Raw genomic sequence first — 16725 nt, 5'->3', positions numbered from 1 at the left:
GTATTATATACTGTATAATACACTCCTGAAAAAAATTATACAACTGGGGGGAAATGCTGGTCCATTGTTAAAGTGTAAGTAGAGCATCACTATTCTCATTCATCCAGGTCATTGGGGCTGTTTTTTTTAACCAATGAGATTTCACATTCACCTCACAAGGCCACCTAATAGCTCACAGTAATTTCAGCATTTATTCCATTTTCTGATTGGTTGATCAGAAAGCCTATTCGACAACACTCAGCTACCAGTGTGCTTGAATGCATCATCACATGAACAGCAGCACTTAATTGACCCTGTTCAGACTTGAAGAAAGACGGCAGACATGGTGTTGTTCATAGTTCTGTGTCCATTATCTGAACCAATAAGTGACTGTAAGTACAGTCGCCCCTCGTTTATCGTGATTAATTGGTTAAAGGAAGCTTGTACAGATTGAACAATAGGGGTCCCAGGATTGACCCCTGGGGAAGCCCCACAGGTCATAGCCATTTGGTCTGAGACACAGTTATCAAAAGTGTAGTTCCTGTCCTCCAGATAGGACTTGAACCAGTTTAGAGCAGTATCAGAGATTCCCACCCAGGTTTCTAACCTCTGTAATAACATCACATGGTCAACTGTGTCAAAGGCAGCGCTCGGGTCTAGCAAAACTAAGAGTGAGACTTTGCCTGCATCTGTTTTCAGACGGATATCATTTTCTACCTTGATCAGAGCTGTCTCTGTGTCTCTGTGGGGCCTAAAGCCTGATTGGATAGTAAAACACATTGTTAGAGAGGAAAAAGTCAGTAAGCTGTTGGTATACAACCTTTTCTATGACTTTTCCCAAGAATGGCAGGTTTCATATAGGCCGATAGTTGTTTACTGCTCTTCCTCAAAAGAGGCTTAATGACAGCCGTTTTTAGGGCCTTTGGAAGTGTTCCAGGCTGAAATGAGATGTTAACTGGATGAGTGAGTTGTGGTAGCACACTGCTCAGCACAAACTTTAGAAATCTAGTGGGTAACTCATCAAGGTAGCACGATGATGGACACAGACTGCAGATGATTGATCTCTTCAACTGTTTTGTCAATGACAGGTGTGAAATGTGTCAGCTCGAGGTGTCTAGCTGGCTGCAGAACAGTTATTTATGTTGTGGAGATGATTGCATTTTGTATGCCTTGAACTTTGTCATGAAATAATATTACAAAGTCATTGCACTTCGATGTAGAAATGAGTTGTAATAGCAGTGAAACTGGAGGGTTTGTTAATCTGTTAACTGTAGCAAACAGTACACGAGAGTTGTTGCTACAGCTGGTGATGATTTCAGGAAAACAACTCTCCCTTCTTCTACGCAAGGTTTGATTGAAAACACAAAGCTTTTCTTTGTAAACCTCAGAGAGGCAGAGTACATCCTGGACTAGTCACCAGCAAATCGTAGTGCACTAGATATAACATCTTCTAAATGCCTTGTATTTCTATTTTCATTAATTTAGCCATTTTTATGATTGAAAATGCTTAATTTGAGCCAAAAATACATACAATTCCACTGGAAGTCTTCCAGACCAGTGCTTACGAGTGAGTGGTGAGGGTAATTGATTCTGTTTTTGTCATGTTATTAAATAAATATTGATTCTGATGTTGTAGTGTTGAGCACATTGTTATATTGCGTTTTTGTATATTATTGATAGTTTGTACTAGAGGTGGGAATCTCTGGCCAGCTCACGATTCGATGTGATTACGATTCAGAGGCCTGCGATGCGATGATAAAACGATTATCGATGCAACTTTTTTTGTGATCAATAGTTTGTCAATTTTTTCAAGCAGAATTTTTTTCTATATAGAATTTCTTTTTTACTCAGTGTGTACTACTAAAAGTAAATTTTGTAATGACCCACAATTAAAATAAACATGAAACAGATTAATTTCCCAGAGCTAAGTGACATTTCTAAAAAAGAATACAGAGATATAAAGAAAAAAGCAGCGGAATGGGAACTCGTTGGCGCCAGAGTAAACATATTGGGTAAGTTTACATTAATTTAAACGGACATTTGTCCGGACAGTTTATGTTCAATACTAGCAAGATCCGGTACTAGCAAGAGTACTTGATCAACACCAGCTGCTTTTCCTCCTCTGAACTACTTTGACACCCCCAAATTCCCTCCACATCTGACAACCAATCAAAACCGTGGGAGACGCGACACTCACCAGTGTAGCTGGTCACAGCCGCTCGTCGTGTGCAGGGTTTCCTATGCATTGGCGATGAGTTTTCGTCAATTGCAGTTGTTTGTCACTGTCACTGCGCAATCCGTCCCGGAAACACAGTCGGTGCTAAGCATGTGCGAGACATACATCACTTCATCTTTTAGCGAATTTTTACGACAACGCTTCTGCAACGTCATGTGTCATGGTGCGGGGAACTCGCATGGGAAGTGCCGCTACAACCGCCAGTTTTTTATGCTAGGCACAGTCAATAAATTACTGTTGAACAGTTTGTTTAAAAAAAAAAAAGTGTCATATATTCTAAATTACACCACAAATTGATCTATAACCATGTCAAATGATTAGTCCTACCCTAAAAGTATTTTGCACGCCAATTTTATCTTTTATTGGATGGACTTTTATTGGATTAGGGACCTGACTCACTGAGCTTTATTACAAAAGACAAACAATATTGTTGGTCATAAAACAGTAAATTCAACAGTACTTTGATTGCATTATTTTTAATGCTTTGAAGAGCTATTTTTATAACCATATTCAATTCCACAGATTCATTGTTTATAACGAAAGCTTATTATGGGGAAAAAAAAGGATCGGTACTGGATCGGATCGGCACGACTATAAAAAAAATCGGATCGGAGAAAAATACAAATACAAAAAGAAATTTTTGACGAAAAAATCTATGAATTTGCAGGGCCGTGGAGAACTACACGTCTGTCACACGTCTGATGGTGTAAAATTGTAGAATGTAAATGAATCATTACTGTATATTTATCTTCCAGGAGATTGAAACTCTGGAGCCATGCAGCTGCATCCACCTGACCAGCTACAGCATCATCATCGGCACCAACAAGTTTTACGAGATCGAGATGAAGCAGTTTGTACTTGAGGGTGAGGTGATCTGACTCACATGCTTGGTGCACTTTCTACAACCTGGGCAGGATGTGGAATGTCACTGCGAACTGTTTTCTGAACAGTTCTTCAGCTTTTAGCAGAACTGTGTCACTGGATATAGTTACCTTTGACTAAGGTTTGCAAAGGTGTATTGGCATAAAATAGTACTTTTATCACACGCAACACCTCAGCTTTAAAATACAGGACATTCTTCCATTTAATTTGTTTTTATTGGATACTGCGCAGTGTTCATTATTGATAATTATGATCACAATTAAAATTGCATAGGCTTGCCCTTATCTGTGTAACCCAGTGGTGTGTGAAGTGCGGCCCGGAGGCCTTTTGAGGGGCCCAGCTTGTTTTTTATTGGCTCTCGCATACAACACAACTCGCATCAATCTGTGGAATTACTTTAACTTGACCATCGAATTTGTGGCATGTTTCATAACCAATAAAAAGGGTTAAAAATATCTTGGAAAATGTTCTTGGTGTAAAAGGTTTGACACCCCTGCTGTAACCTTCTATATAGATTCAGTATATATTTATAAAAGAATATGCAACGGAATTAAAAACAAATACGCCGTTTGAGCCGCATGCTGTGTTGGATCGCCTGCAGAGTTCCTGGACAAGAACGACATGTCGCTGGCTTCGGCGGTGTTTGCTGCCTCGTCTCACACCTTCCCCATCGCCATCATGCAGGTGGCCAGCAGCATGCACAAGGACGAGTATCTGCTTTGTTTCCACGGTGGGTGCACACAACAACACAATGCTTGTTGACCACCGTCAACACAAATACAGTCCATATTGTTGTTGTTGGGTTAAACGGGTTCCGCTGTACACCAAATTGTTAGTTCAGTGTAGTTTTCTCAAAGTGGATATCTACAGTATCAATGTCTAAATCCTCTGTACGATTCTAAAGGGTATCATTTTTTGATGTGATTGGACTTGATAGCAAAGGTGCGGACTCGAGACTCGGGACAATTTTGATGACTTTGGATTCGACTTGAAGACATCGTCAAAGACTTGGACATCAATGACTCAGGACTTGGCTCTGTCTGATGAATTAAAAATAGATTTTCAGTGAGTGATTTGAGTAAAATGTGTCCCCATTCAAAGTATTCAACTAACGTGACCATTGTTTTATTCTTTCCAGTAAGACAACTAATTTTCCCACAGAATCTGCCGTGCATCTATTAACATCCAATCAGGTTTAAGACAAGGTTGTGGCTTACGGTTCTGTGAGTGCCAGACTGCTGTAGCGTGGTAGAAAGCACGAGCACACACACACAAAGTTAATAAGGTAAAATGAATACTGTATATCTTGAAGGTCTTCAGAATTTCATTCTTTGTTGTTGTGGTTTGCATTGAATAAATCTTGAATGCAATTTTCTGTGACTTTTAGTCTTGTTTAAAAAAAAACAGTTTAAAATGCACGAATTGTATTTGTGAGGTTTAAATAGATTGTTATATTGTTAAAATGGCATTTTATTTGGTCAACACTAAACAGTACTTGTCTTTCCTGTCATGTGTTGACCTGTGCATTGACTTGGACTTGCACGTTTTTACTTGACTTGGGATTAAAGACTTACTTGAGACCTGCAAAACACCGACTTTCTCCCACCGCTGCTTGATAATGTTCATCACTCCAGTAAACATTTTGTCGTCTTCCAGAGTTTGGAGTATTTGTGGACACGTATGGCCGGAGGAGTCGCACCGAGGACATCAAGTGGAGTCACCTGCCTTTGTCCTTTGGTAAGTACAATACATTGTTGAAGGTCGAGCAGCAGCATCACATTCTCCAATCTTAATCTGTTTCTGTGGCGCAGCCTACAGAGAGCCCTATCTGTTTGTCACCTATTTCAACTCACTGGACGTCATTGAGGTTCAGGGACACGCTGCTTTGGGGTGAGTGACAGTGGACACTGAATCCTATCTAACTCATTCAATCCCAGCCATCTAAAAGACAACCCCTTCAGTACCGGCCGTTTTAGACTATCCTGATTTTTCAAGGCACACAGAATATTGTGTTCTATGGCTACATAAACGTGGAACCTGCCATAAGAAAGATTAGACTCTCGTCTTTCATCATTTTTCTGTTCTTTAGTAATCAGCTGTAGAGCATAGGTAAATTTCAGGAAAATATCAGTTAAAATTTCCCTACAATGGTAACCTTCTGCACACTACACTCCTCTATTGTCTTCCACTTCCTCCCTGCTGTCGAGTGTGTTTTTACATGCAAATGATCCATGCCGAGCTCTTCCCAAATGTACGTCCGCCACCTTGTGGCGTTTTTGTGGCTTAAAACTGCTCTAAAAGTGACGTCTATTTGTGTGTAGTTGCGTCATCACCTCTTTTTGCCTCTCGCGCCAAAAAAACATAAGACACATAAATACATCTTTGGGATCTGGCGTTTGGGTTTATAAAAACGTATAAATATGTATTTGGTAAAACCTTTGGAAATATTGATGGATGCGGGGGCCACTTTGATATATTTTGTACATTTAAGATGTGAAAACAGTCCAATGTAGGTCAACATAGAATGTTGTAGACATAACCAAAACCAGCTATTGCTTGCACATTTATATGTGACTTTGGCCAGACACACAAGCAGAATGTGTGAAATGCATGTTGATGTTGACCTTGTCCATCATCCAGGTCATTGTATTCTCAGGGCATTGAATTGATCACCACTGGACTGCTCAGGTTGTCTTAGAAGACGTTTCGCCTCTCATCCGAGCAGGCTACATCAGTTCATGCTGAAAGACTAGGTGGGACACACACCAGTCAGACTGGACTAGACTAGACTACGTTAAGGTTGAGAAGCCATCTCTGAACGGGGGGGAGGTCTGTGACACCACCTTTGCCCCACATACGTTGTCCTTTCATCCCTTTCTAAAAGATTCAATCATTTAGCCTCTAACAAATAAACTTGGCTCTTGCACCAAGTTTTAACTTGTCAGACTAGAGCAGTCCTATCTAGTCTGACTGTTACGTGTCTAGTCTTTGAACTTGAACTGATGAAGCTTGCTCGGATGAGAGGTGGAACGTCTTCTAAGCCAACCTGAAGAGTCCCGTTGCCATCGATTCAATGCCCCGTCAACACAATGGGTAATAATAATAAATAATAATAATAAATATTACTAATGTCATTATTGCTTTCCAGTAACTGGTAATCTAATTACCATTTAAAATGTTACGCCGTTACGGAGAGTGAAATGTCTGATGTCTACGTCAACCACGTCACGTCAGTCGCCATTGTCCACTACTTCTTCACAGGAAGCTAAATGGCTAGTCAATTAGAGTCGTGGTTGCTCAAGCTCAGGAAAACACTGCACCCCAGAGATTTGGCAGAGAATTGCAAGTCATGAGTTATACAGTATATGCCAAGTCATCCTATCCTAACAAACATCAACATATTACCTTGTGTTATAAGTATAGCAAAGCAGATTAGTGTAGTCTAGCCATGTATCTCATAATAATGCATTCATTGTATTTTGCCAATACTGGCGCACTATGGACACCCCTGACTTAGCCCTGATGTTTCACAAGTGTGTTCTTGCTCCCAGGCCTTCAGTGTTGGCCCACCTAGACATCCCCAGCCCTCGCTACCTGGGCCCAGCCATCTCCTCTGGGGCCATTTACCTGGCCTCATCCTACCAGAACAAACTGCGGGTCATCTGCTGTAAGGGAAGCCTGATCAGGGAGTCCGGAGAGCTGCAGAGGACCGGCTCCAACAGAGGGTTTGTTCCTCCTGACTTGGAGAGACTTCATATTCACCACACGTAGCAAATTTGAGGCCAACAGTACAACAGCACCATCTGATGCTCAAAGGCAACACTTGCACTATGAACCCATTTTATGGACAGGCCTTCTTGGTTAATGCTCTCCAATCTTAAGTATGAGTTGGAGACTAAGGGCCTGTCCGCACGGGAACGTTTGCAGGCCAAAATGGCAAAGTATTATGTAATTTCAGCCTCTCATCCACACAGGAATGACGTTCTGGGTGATCTGAAACTGTATTTTTTTGAGAACGGCTTCCAAAGTCTGAAAACAGGTAGTAGGACAACGACAACTAAATGAAATGTTACCCTCTGTTGTGCTCCTCCAGGAGTCCCACCAAGCGAGGCCCTCCCACCTACACAGAGCACATCACAAAGCGCTTGTCCTCAGGGCCCGGCAGCCATGACGGCCTGCATCGAGAGCCCAGCACCCCTCACCGCTACCGGGAGGGACGCACCGAGTTCAGGCGGGACAAGTCTCCGGCCCGCCCCTTGGACCGGGAGAAGTCACCAGGCAGAGTGCTGGACAGCCGCAGGGAGAGATCTCCTGGGAGGTTTGGGGACAGCAATCGACTCCATGCTGGTTCTGTGCGGACACAGCTGGCACCCGTAAACAAGGTACAGTTGGGATGTCATGTTGTACATTCATCATGCTAACCAATCCAGTGTACTGTAGGTCAATAAGGTGCCAAATCAAATTAGTGTCATATCTTATAATATATCCCATTAATAAGCATTTTATTTTCAATATATGCCCAGAGCCAATAAAAAAAAAAACCCACAATATCTGAAAATGGCCCCGGGGACCCCCTTTGGATACTGTTGATGTACAGTAACACGCATCTACTTATGTAGCTTGATTTTAGTTTAGATCAGCACTGAACACATGGACGTCTTTAACACACTAAGTCCATATCAATACTTATTTCAATATGGGCAAGTATTAAAACAAAAGGGCAAAATATGGGGGTTTCCTGGGGAAAATGGGAGGGTTGACAGGTATGAGTCTGAGACACATTAAATATTAGTTTGATTCATCTACAGCAGGGGTCACCAACGTTTTTCCTTGTGAGAGCTACTTTTGCAAAATGAAAATGGCCAAGAGCTACTCATTTTTGTAACATTTATTTTCAGAGCTTATTTTAAGCCCAAACAAAGCGAATATGCTTGTTTTACCAGAACATGAACAAAATGCTGGTGTCCACAACTCACATTTTGTATTTCAGAATACATTTCTTTCTACTGTTCTTTCATTATTAACTGAAAACCTGAATGAAAAGCAGGCTTGCGGGCACCTCATGTGGTCGTGGGGGGCTACCTGATGCCCACGGGCACTACGTTGGTGACCCCTGATCTACAGTAAACCCTGGTCAACCTCTAAATTGTCCATATTCCCAAAAAGTGTTCCAGTAGGAAATGATCAGTTCGTGTCAATCGGGCCATCAAAGGCCATCATATGACCGTGATAAGTAAATTTCCGTCAAGTAGGGTTCTTCCAAATGGAATATTTTCACAGCTAAGGGCATAGAAAACCTCTTTACGACCTTCTAAATACGTTTTTTTTTGGTTTTTTTTTAAACCTTAGAGCCCTCAAGCATGAAATTGGCTAAATAAAACTAAAATACAATTATCAGGCAGCACCAGACCTCATCACCGGAAAAACAGGCTTTTATTACAGGTTTGAATTATCTCACAACAGGCGCAATAATCCCTAACACAGCGGCTGTAACCAGCGTCAAGATAAAACTCAATCTGAATCCCCAATGTCACTTCCTGTCCGCCCCCTACTCAGCTCCCCTAGCACTGGAACACATTTACTGCAACATGAGCATGAGTCTTTTTTTTTTATTTCTTAAATGGCTTATTTTCTCTGATTGTCTGTTATATTTGGTAATATGAGTGCAAAGGTTAGTAATGTTATTTCATGTCTAGAGGGCTCTAAAAAGAAAAAAAATAGAATGTCGTAAACAGGTTTTAGATGTCATACCTAGGAAAATATTGCCTTTATAAATAAGGAATACTACGTTGCTGAAATTAACCTATCACGGTCAAGTTTGGAACAAGTTAACCACGGTAAATGACAGATTACTGTCGTAACTATTTGACGCCATTCATGTTTGTTGTATGCTAATTCTGTCATTACTTCTTTTTTAATTATACGTTTTGTATCGCATTGTAACTTATAAGAAGGGTTTATTAAACATGAAACATACATTTTTATAATACAAAAAAAAATCCTATTGAGATTGTAGGTTTTTTGGCCCAATACACTATGCCAACATGTAAGCATAATTGTACCATCACACACGCGAGGCTGACTGTAAAAAAGGAGGCAAACAGTTTTAAGGTGAGATATGGAAGTAAACACAAAAGTACATAAAACTACCCTGGGCTCCAAAGGTTAACGTGCACCCAGTATTTTCTCATTTACTTGAATGTAATGCTAACATCCTTTGCCCCTCTTGTTGTCCTGCAGGTGTGGGATCAGTCATCAGTGTGAGAGGTTGTCCTTGCTCCTCTCTGAAAGGCCAGTAGTGACTTAACGCTTGACTGTCGGCCATCTTGCCTGAAACAGTCCGTCCTCATTCGACCACGCAAACCTGACACGTGCTTTTGGGGGGAAATGAGAACCTTGTAATAGAGCAGAGTAAATGTATATAATGCTGTCAAGAGTTTTTATAAAGGGAATAGTCGGCCAGTAAAGCCATGTCTATTTTTTTTTAGGGTTTCTAAAGCGGTTGCAGGGAGACGACAGATTTGAATATGATGTATTTGCATTTATGACGAAGGAGGCGACACTTTGCACATGAAACTGGATTTGAACAGGCTGTACAAACTTGTTCTTGTCACATGACCAGTCTTTCTTTCCTCCGCTAGATCTCCTTTCTATAGTCATTTTCCAGATGCTTTGATTGACAGCTGTCATCTTTGTAGAAGACTTCTAACAACGTTGCCTTGTGTTGTTTCTAGAGTGAGTGCAGCCTCAGCTTGCTCTTATTAGTCCACTGCTGCTGCCGCTTCTTCTGGTACACAACGTCTCGTGTCTGTGCCGTGAGATCAAGTCTAGTAGATGTCAAAGGTCAATTTCTAGTGTTGTTTCTTTCGAGCCGGTAAGACCGCCTCCATTGGTCACATCAGCGAGCATGACCTATTTACAGCAGCGCTTTTGGATCTTGATTCTTTCTCTTGGTTGTTATTTTCTGTCATTGAAGTTTGCATTCAATAAAAGGTAATGTTAACCATCAAACAATGTTCTTCCTTTTTAGATATCTACTGAAGACAACGCCCCAGTTTTCCTATGGTTTGGGTGTTGACGAAAATCTTATTATGCCTAACGAACTAGCCTGTTTGCCCCCAAGGGTTGGGAATCTCTTCATCCTAGACTGACAAACTAGGGCCCCCCCAGCATCTTGCCTAAGGCCCCCACAAAGCTAGAAACGACCATGCTTTGTTTTATGAAAAGACTACACAGCTGCTTCCTCTACTTTATTTCTCCTTTTTAAACTCTACAATAAAGTAAATCCTTAAAAGAAAATATTCCGAATGAACAAGGAGCACTTTTGTCGGAACAGGAAATGGCTATGTACAGCTAAACACATTCCTCTGAAAAGACAGGAGAGGGTTCAAAAGTGCTTATCAGACAGGAGGAAAAAGCACACGTGAGAGACCTGAAATAAAACAGCTTGGCACTCGTCTCTACTGGAACACGACCACGAACACGCACACACAGTTGTGATGCTTGATTGACATTCTTATGTATACACACACTCACTCACACCAAGCGCATGACAAATGGAAAATGCTGAGAAATGAACAACTTCAGCTTTGGTCTAGTGTGCGGTCATGTATCATTTCATGTGATTTAAGTGGACTTAAGAGATATTCCACTTGTGTTGCCAGAAGGGAAATGACAAATTTATCATGCCAGAATCTATACAGTTATGAGTTAGCAATTAATGTGTTACTTTTTTGAAAAACCTTCGAATATGTAAAATAATTCAAATTTAATGCGAGAGCCGGGGTACACCCTGTGCTGGTTGCCAGCCAATTGCAGCTCCTTAAGATCCAACAGTGCAAAATGTAAATTCTTGCAATTTTTCAACTGGTCTTAGTGCATAATAACCGTGCCGCATTTCACTGTCGGTAATGGTAACCATTTTTTAACAGACTTACTCCCACCACAGAGGCGGTGCATTATCTGACAGAGAAGCACAGGGCTTCCAATGTTTTTTTTTACCTTGACTGTATGCACACAGGGTGAAAATATCGTACAAATATGATCATTGTCATGCGTCTGGCAACGCTGTGTTCCACTGTCTCAGTTCATGGTGTCTAAGTGTCAACCTTCATGACTGTCCGATGTACTTTTGACACAACGGTCATTTTAGTGTCTCAGCTGAGAAGTTGCAGTGTCACAGCACACTCGAGCATCTGCTTATTTTTTACAAAACAGGAGTCTCAAAAAGAAGGAAAACAAAGACGAGTAATGACAGCATCGACTAGTTTTTTGTTTTTTTTTGTGTGTGGAACAAACAGCAACTTGGCTCACTGCTGCTGACACATACAGGAAGTCAAGATGAATGAGGAGAAAGGCGCCGTCTTCCTGAACGTGAGAATCTCTAAGCAACTATACATGTGTTTGTGTGTGTGTGTGCGTGTGTATGTAGTGCGTCTCTAGTGAGTAGAGGTAGTGTTTATAGGTGAATGGGATAATGTGTGTATGGTTGAGAGGGAGTGCGGGGGGTTTGGTCGGGGGGGTTAAAGGTTTGGATGGGGTGCTTGTTTCAGACCACTGTTTTCTGTGTGTGTGTGCATAGGCATGTCACTCCTAAGTGGCCGCAGCATGTCAAAAACACTGATTATCACGTGGCAGTTGAATTGTCAGAATCCAAAATTCAACAAACTCCTGCTTAACAAAATAAATAATCGCATTTTAAAAAGGGGGTGGGGGGTGAAGGGGCTGGAATAAAACAATTAAAACAGCATTCCAACAGGATGCCCTGTGCTTCTATAAATTTACAAAACACACACCTGTGTCCTTTACAGGCTATAAATCGTAAGTGTGTATATATATATATATATACTGTATATATATATATATATATATATATATACACACATACATACATACACATATGCATATATATATACACAGCAATGGTCCCCAACCCTCGGGCAGAAAAAAAATAATTTTCATTATTTTATTTATTTATTTTTTGTTTTATTTTGAAAAGTGGCCGGATTCTGTTACATCCGTCTCACTTGACGCATGTCCATTGTGCGTGTGCTAACTTTTTCTCGCCGCACAGATAGACTACTACTGTATTTTTACCATTTTTCTTTCACCTCACATTTGGTGTCAAATGCTGATACTATGTGGGAATGCATAAAGGTAAGTTTTGATGACTTATTGAGTGCTAATGTGCACATTTGTCTCAAGTGAATTCATGCTAGCACACTGCCTTTTACCACACACATCAAACAGCGATGTAATAATCTCTCTGGAAACACTTGGCTGGAACTTGAACTGGTGGATGGTGGGTCAGCATTCATTTTGTGCTTTTAATTTGATGTTATTCATGTCTCAGTTTTACACAATACATAATAAATAAGATAAATTAGATCGCTATAATGTACAAACCCACCCCGGTCCGCAGGAGATTTGTGGGAACACAAGCCGGTGCATGTGTCAAAAAAGGTTGGGGACCACTGATATACAGTATATAGACACACATGTATATATAAACGCACATATATATATATATACGTATACACATATATATACATATATATACATATACACATATATATATATATACACATATATATATATATATATATATATATACACACATATATATATATATATATATATATATATATATATATGATAATTTCTGTAATCAACTTAAGACCAAAAACAACAAAAAAGTAAAAAAAAAAAAAAAAAAAAAAAAACAACAACAAAACTTTTTGGTGACTAATTTAGTGAGCCACTATTCTCTATAGTTTTTGTACTTAAATGCTATAAGATGTATCTGAATATATTATTTTATTCCTTTATTTTACAAAATGACCATCGTGTGTGCAAGGAGGTCATTGAACGTCTGCCAGGCAGCGAGGATGTCTCACTGAGGACTCAAAAAAAATAGTAGAATTCAAATCAAATAGAGCTGATATCGACTCTATATCAAGTTTATCGAACAGTAGATCCCCGCTTTTCACAAGTAATATATGCCCATTAAGATGTCTATATGGTTCGCGTCTTCCCCTCCAAACCCTCCTTTTAGCTTGACGTTGAGGCTCTCTCCTCTGATTTTGGATCAACATTTGCAATAAAAGTGACTGTTGCAATTACTAGTTTCGCTTCAGCTCCAGAACCTCACACATTTTAAAGAAGAAAATGTAGTTACTCACCACTAATGAACGATAATGGAAGATGATCCATGAACAGATGGAATGGGAACCACGGTGTACAACTACATATGTTTCACTTTTGCGTTTCACAGCAACTATGGTGCATTTAAGGACTGCCAAACAAAGTGAAAAATCTCAATGCTTGATGAAAAAAACATTATCGGTAAAGCATTAAGATGCAAACATGCAAAAAGTGTGGTCTTTCTAACGGTGGTACACGTATGCTGTACCTGTATTATTACAGACTCTATTTATAAACTATTATCCACGTAAACGAGATACGTTTTCTGTGAAAACAATGGCCTATTTTCGGAGAAAAAACTATCCGCAATTTGCAGGGCTGTAAATTTTGTTTTCGCAAATGTGCGGGGATCCACTGTACTGAGTGCTACTCGAAGGTATTGATAATCAATGCATTTGTCCGATGTGATTGTGGAACACAAGGATTGTGCACCTGATGACTGGCTGAATTATCAATTTGATTACAATGAAGGTGGTCAAACAAAAGTCCAGTCTGCAACATAATGGGCCCAGAAGAGACAGGAAGTGTGCGCTTAATTTGGGATTAAAGTGGACTTGAACCTGCCTTTAGAGGAAACTTGAGCAACACAGTGAGATGACCTCCTGCCTCCTGGTCCAAGGCACCAGGAAGTTCATTCTCGCTCCTTAGTGCACGACCCATGAGCGCCACCATGTCATCTGTGTGGCCGATGAGGGACTTCCTCCTACATCCTCCCACTGTGCAAAGCAACATGCCACCGGAAGGAGACGTTTTAGTCCAGTTCTGCAATGCACGCACACGAACACACACAGGCACAAACACACACACGGGACATTCTGTGGCATTCTTCAGCAGTGTGCCTGTGTCAGCTGTGGCTGGGCCTTCCGTCCTGCCGGCATCCGCCTCCTCTCTCCGAGGCTCAGTTGGAGCTGGCTGTGATGGGTTTCTCCAGTGGGGGCGCATTGAGTTGGAGGCTGCCATAGCACGTCTTACACACGCGACTGGGCTCAAACAACTGCTGGCTTGGCACTGGGATCTTCTGGTCACAACAGCTGGCGCAGAAAACATTACCACAGTTCCTGCAATGGGGGTCGGGGGTGGGGGTGCACAAAAACTCACCGTTGGACACTTTGATTTTTATTTTTGCAAAAACACACACAAGCAATAATGATGACGTTGAGAATACTGCAACACGTTATAAGTGGCCAACCGTGTCTATCGACTTAAGCAGGCACTTTTTTTTTTTAGTAACAAGAACACGGTAGAGCAGGACTTGACGTGTTGGTTAACTTAAACAGGTTCCAGTGCAGTAAATGATCATAGAATATACTGAAGTGATGCTGTAGAGTTCACTGTAAACTACAACTACAATAATAAAGAAATACAGCAGTTGCTACGCATCAAATAAACAGGTACTTATGCAGTTCTAGAGCTGCACCAATGGATGATTAATCAATCCATTGTCCAATTAATCAACACCTGTTTTGGTATTCGGTTAATTGTTGAACTGTTGTTTAACTGTTCAACCTTTAAAAGGTCATTTTATAAAAACATTTCTTTAGTCATCCATGAAAACAGACCTATTACCTTTGTGTTTTAGGTAAAACAATATAGTCACACACATCATCTTTGACTTTGGAAAACAGTGATGGACATTATTGCCCCTTTTCTGATATACTGCAGACCAAACCAATAACTGTTTTTGTTTAATTCATATAGATTTGGTCCGTCTAGGGCAGGGGTCGACAACCTTTCGTGTCAAAAGAGCCATTTTGCCCCCTCGCCCACTACAGAAAAAATGTCTGGAGCCGCAAAACGTAACAGCTTACAGACTTTCAAAAGTCTTAATCTTAATTAACTTTACCTGTTACAACAGAATATAACAAACATAAGTGCAGTGCACATGTGTAACAGATCATCTAGTGAAGTTGTGATGCTACGTAAACCTCACTACCTGATGCCTCGAGAAATATGCAGCACAGTGAATTGACAGCCTCTTGTTCCTTTTAGCTCGCTGGCTCATGCTGCTCGATTTATCAGTGGACTTTAGTGGTCGCTGGTTTAAGCCCGGTATGTGCAGGGCTGTACTGCAGGGACGACTGCTGTTACACTTGTAGGTCTACTTAGAAATAAACGGCTACTTTTCAGAAAAATGGTGCTTGTTTTGAAAATGTCTTTGTTTTTTGTCGTTTCTCGCCACACGTCAAGCATATAGGTAGGCCAGCATCGTTGTCTGTAAAGACAAAAGTAATCTGCCCTTGCAGAATTAAAAACTATTTTGTTCTGAGTTGTTTCTTTTTTGGGGAAACATTAATGGTTAGCTTACCACAGGGAGGGGGAAGACGTCACATCTCAACGAACGCAGGCAGGCCAACACCGGCTTCCCCTCCCTTTCTCGCGCTCATCCAATCAGAACTCAGTCATGATGCATTCACGGTCTTACAGAAAGTAGTACAGTATATTTATAACTCTTTCCAAAAATGCGTATTTTGGTGCCGATCCACTGCATGATCATTGACCAGCTGTACTTGATTAAATGTTTACTGAATTTCATGTCACATTTGGGGGTGGAGGATTGAGGGATATTGAGGGTATTACAGTGGTTCCCAGTCATGTCGATGCTCCTTGGACTGGCTGACTGAGGTCGACATAAATAAGCGGTTGCCGACAAATGAAACTGAAACCCAACACCAGCCATGACATGCACATTTATTTGTGACTTTCGCCACAGACATAAAATGGGTTTTTGAGCGAGATTCTGACCGATTCCAACATACTCTTCTGTTTTCACATTATAGTATATTCTCTTACCAAACAGAGTTATTTCATTGTTTATCTTGACTACAATGACTAATATTTCTTCCGATGGCTAAGAATCTAAAAAAACAGGTGCTTTTTGTTAGTTGCTGTGGTAGAATCCAGGTTAATACTGCCATGCTTTTATTTGGACGCTTACTTTGCACTGATTAGGAAGTCACTAGTGTACCTAGACCAGAGGTGGGCAAACTTTTTGACTTGCAGGTCACATAGAGTTAACAAAATTGGCCGGGGGGCCAGACTATATATTTGATATATGCACACTAGTTTAAGCTTATGATTCTAACCTGGAATCATTTAGCTTATTTTATCTGTAAAAGTGTCATACTACGTGCTTGTGTCCCACATCAGACCACATCAAAACACAAAATTATTATTATTATTATTATTATTTTTTTTACTGAATAAGACATCCGGAATGTACATGAATAAAGTCTGTGATATACAATATGAACTATGAACGATAAAACTATGGCTATTAAAGAGTATGTGAATGTCCCTCCTTTTTTACTTCCCAGACAGTGCAGTGGGCAGGTTAAGCTGTGTGTCACATACAGTATTTGTTGACTTGTGTTGTCTAGAGGTCTAGTAGTTGTCTGGATCGCTGCATGTGAAAAGCTACTTAAACC

General features: G+C 40.6%; 2 protein-coding genes across 11 annotated transcripts in view; one reads left to right on the top strand and one right to left on the bottom strand.

Moving 5' to 3' along the window:
• LOC129180408 (citron Rho-interacting kinase) overlaps nt 1-11596 on the top strand; it is an 82046-nt gene extending 70450 nt beyond the window's left edge. For 6 of the 8 annotated variants that reach the window (XM_054774862.1, XM_054774858.1, XM_054774859.1 and 3 more), the window contains 7 exons: nt 2971-3079; nt 3699-3827; nt 4754-4834; nt 4909-4987; nt 6649-6822; nt 7191-7479; nt 9338-11595. In XM_054774862.1, coding sequence (XP_054630837.1) covers nt 2971-3079; nt 3699-3827; nt 4754-4834; nt 4909-4987; nt 6649-6822; nt 7191-7479; nt 9338-9361 — 885 coding nt within the window. In that variant the 3' untranslated portion in view covers nt 9362-11595. The other 2 variants (XM_054774861.1, XM_054774865.1) reach the window with 2 other exon arrangements.
• Nucleotides 8109-16725, bottom strand: part of mtmr3 (myotubularin related protein 3) — a 40240-nt gene continuing 31623 nt past the window's right edge. The window contains exon 21 of one of the 3 annotated variants that reach the window (XM_054774866.1): nt 8109-14358. In XM_054774866.1, coding sequence (XP_054630841.1) covers nt 14199-14358 — 160 coding nt within the window. In that variant the 3' untranslated portion in view covers nt 8109-14198. The remainder of the gene's footprint in view (nt 14359-16725) is intronic. The other 2 variants (XM_054774867.1, XM_054774868.1) reach the window with 2 other exon arrangements.

Source organism: Dunckerocampus dactyliophorus, chromosome 4 (assembly GCF_027744805.1).
Source record: "Dunckerocampus dactyliophorus isolate RoL2022-P2 chromosome 4, RoL_Ddac_1.1, whole genome shotgun sequence".
Classification (NCBI taxonomy): domain Eukaryota; kingdom Metazoa; phylum Chordata; class Actinopteri; order Syngnathiformes; family Syngnathidae; genus Dunckerocampus; species Dunckerocampus dactyliophorus.
This window is presented reverse-complemented; position numbering and strand designations above follow the sequence as displayed.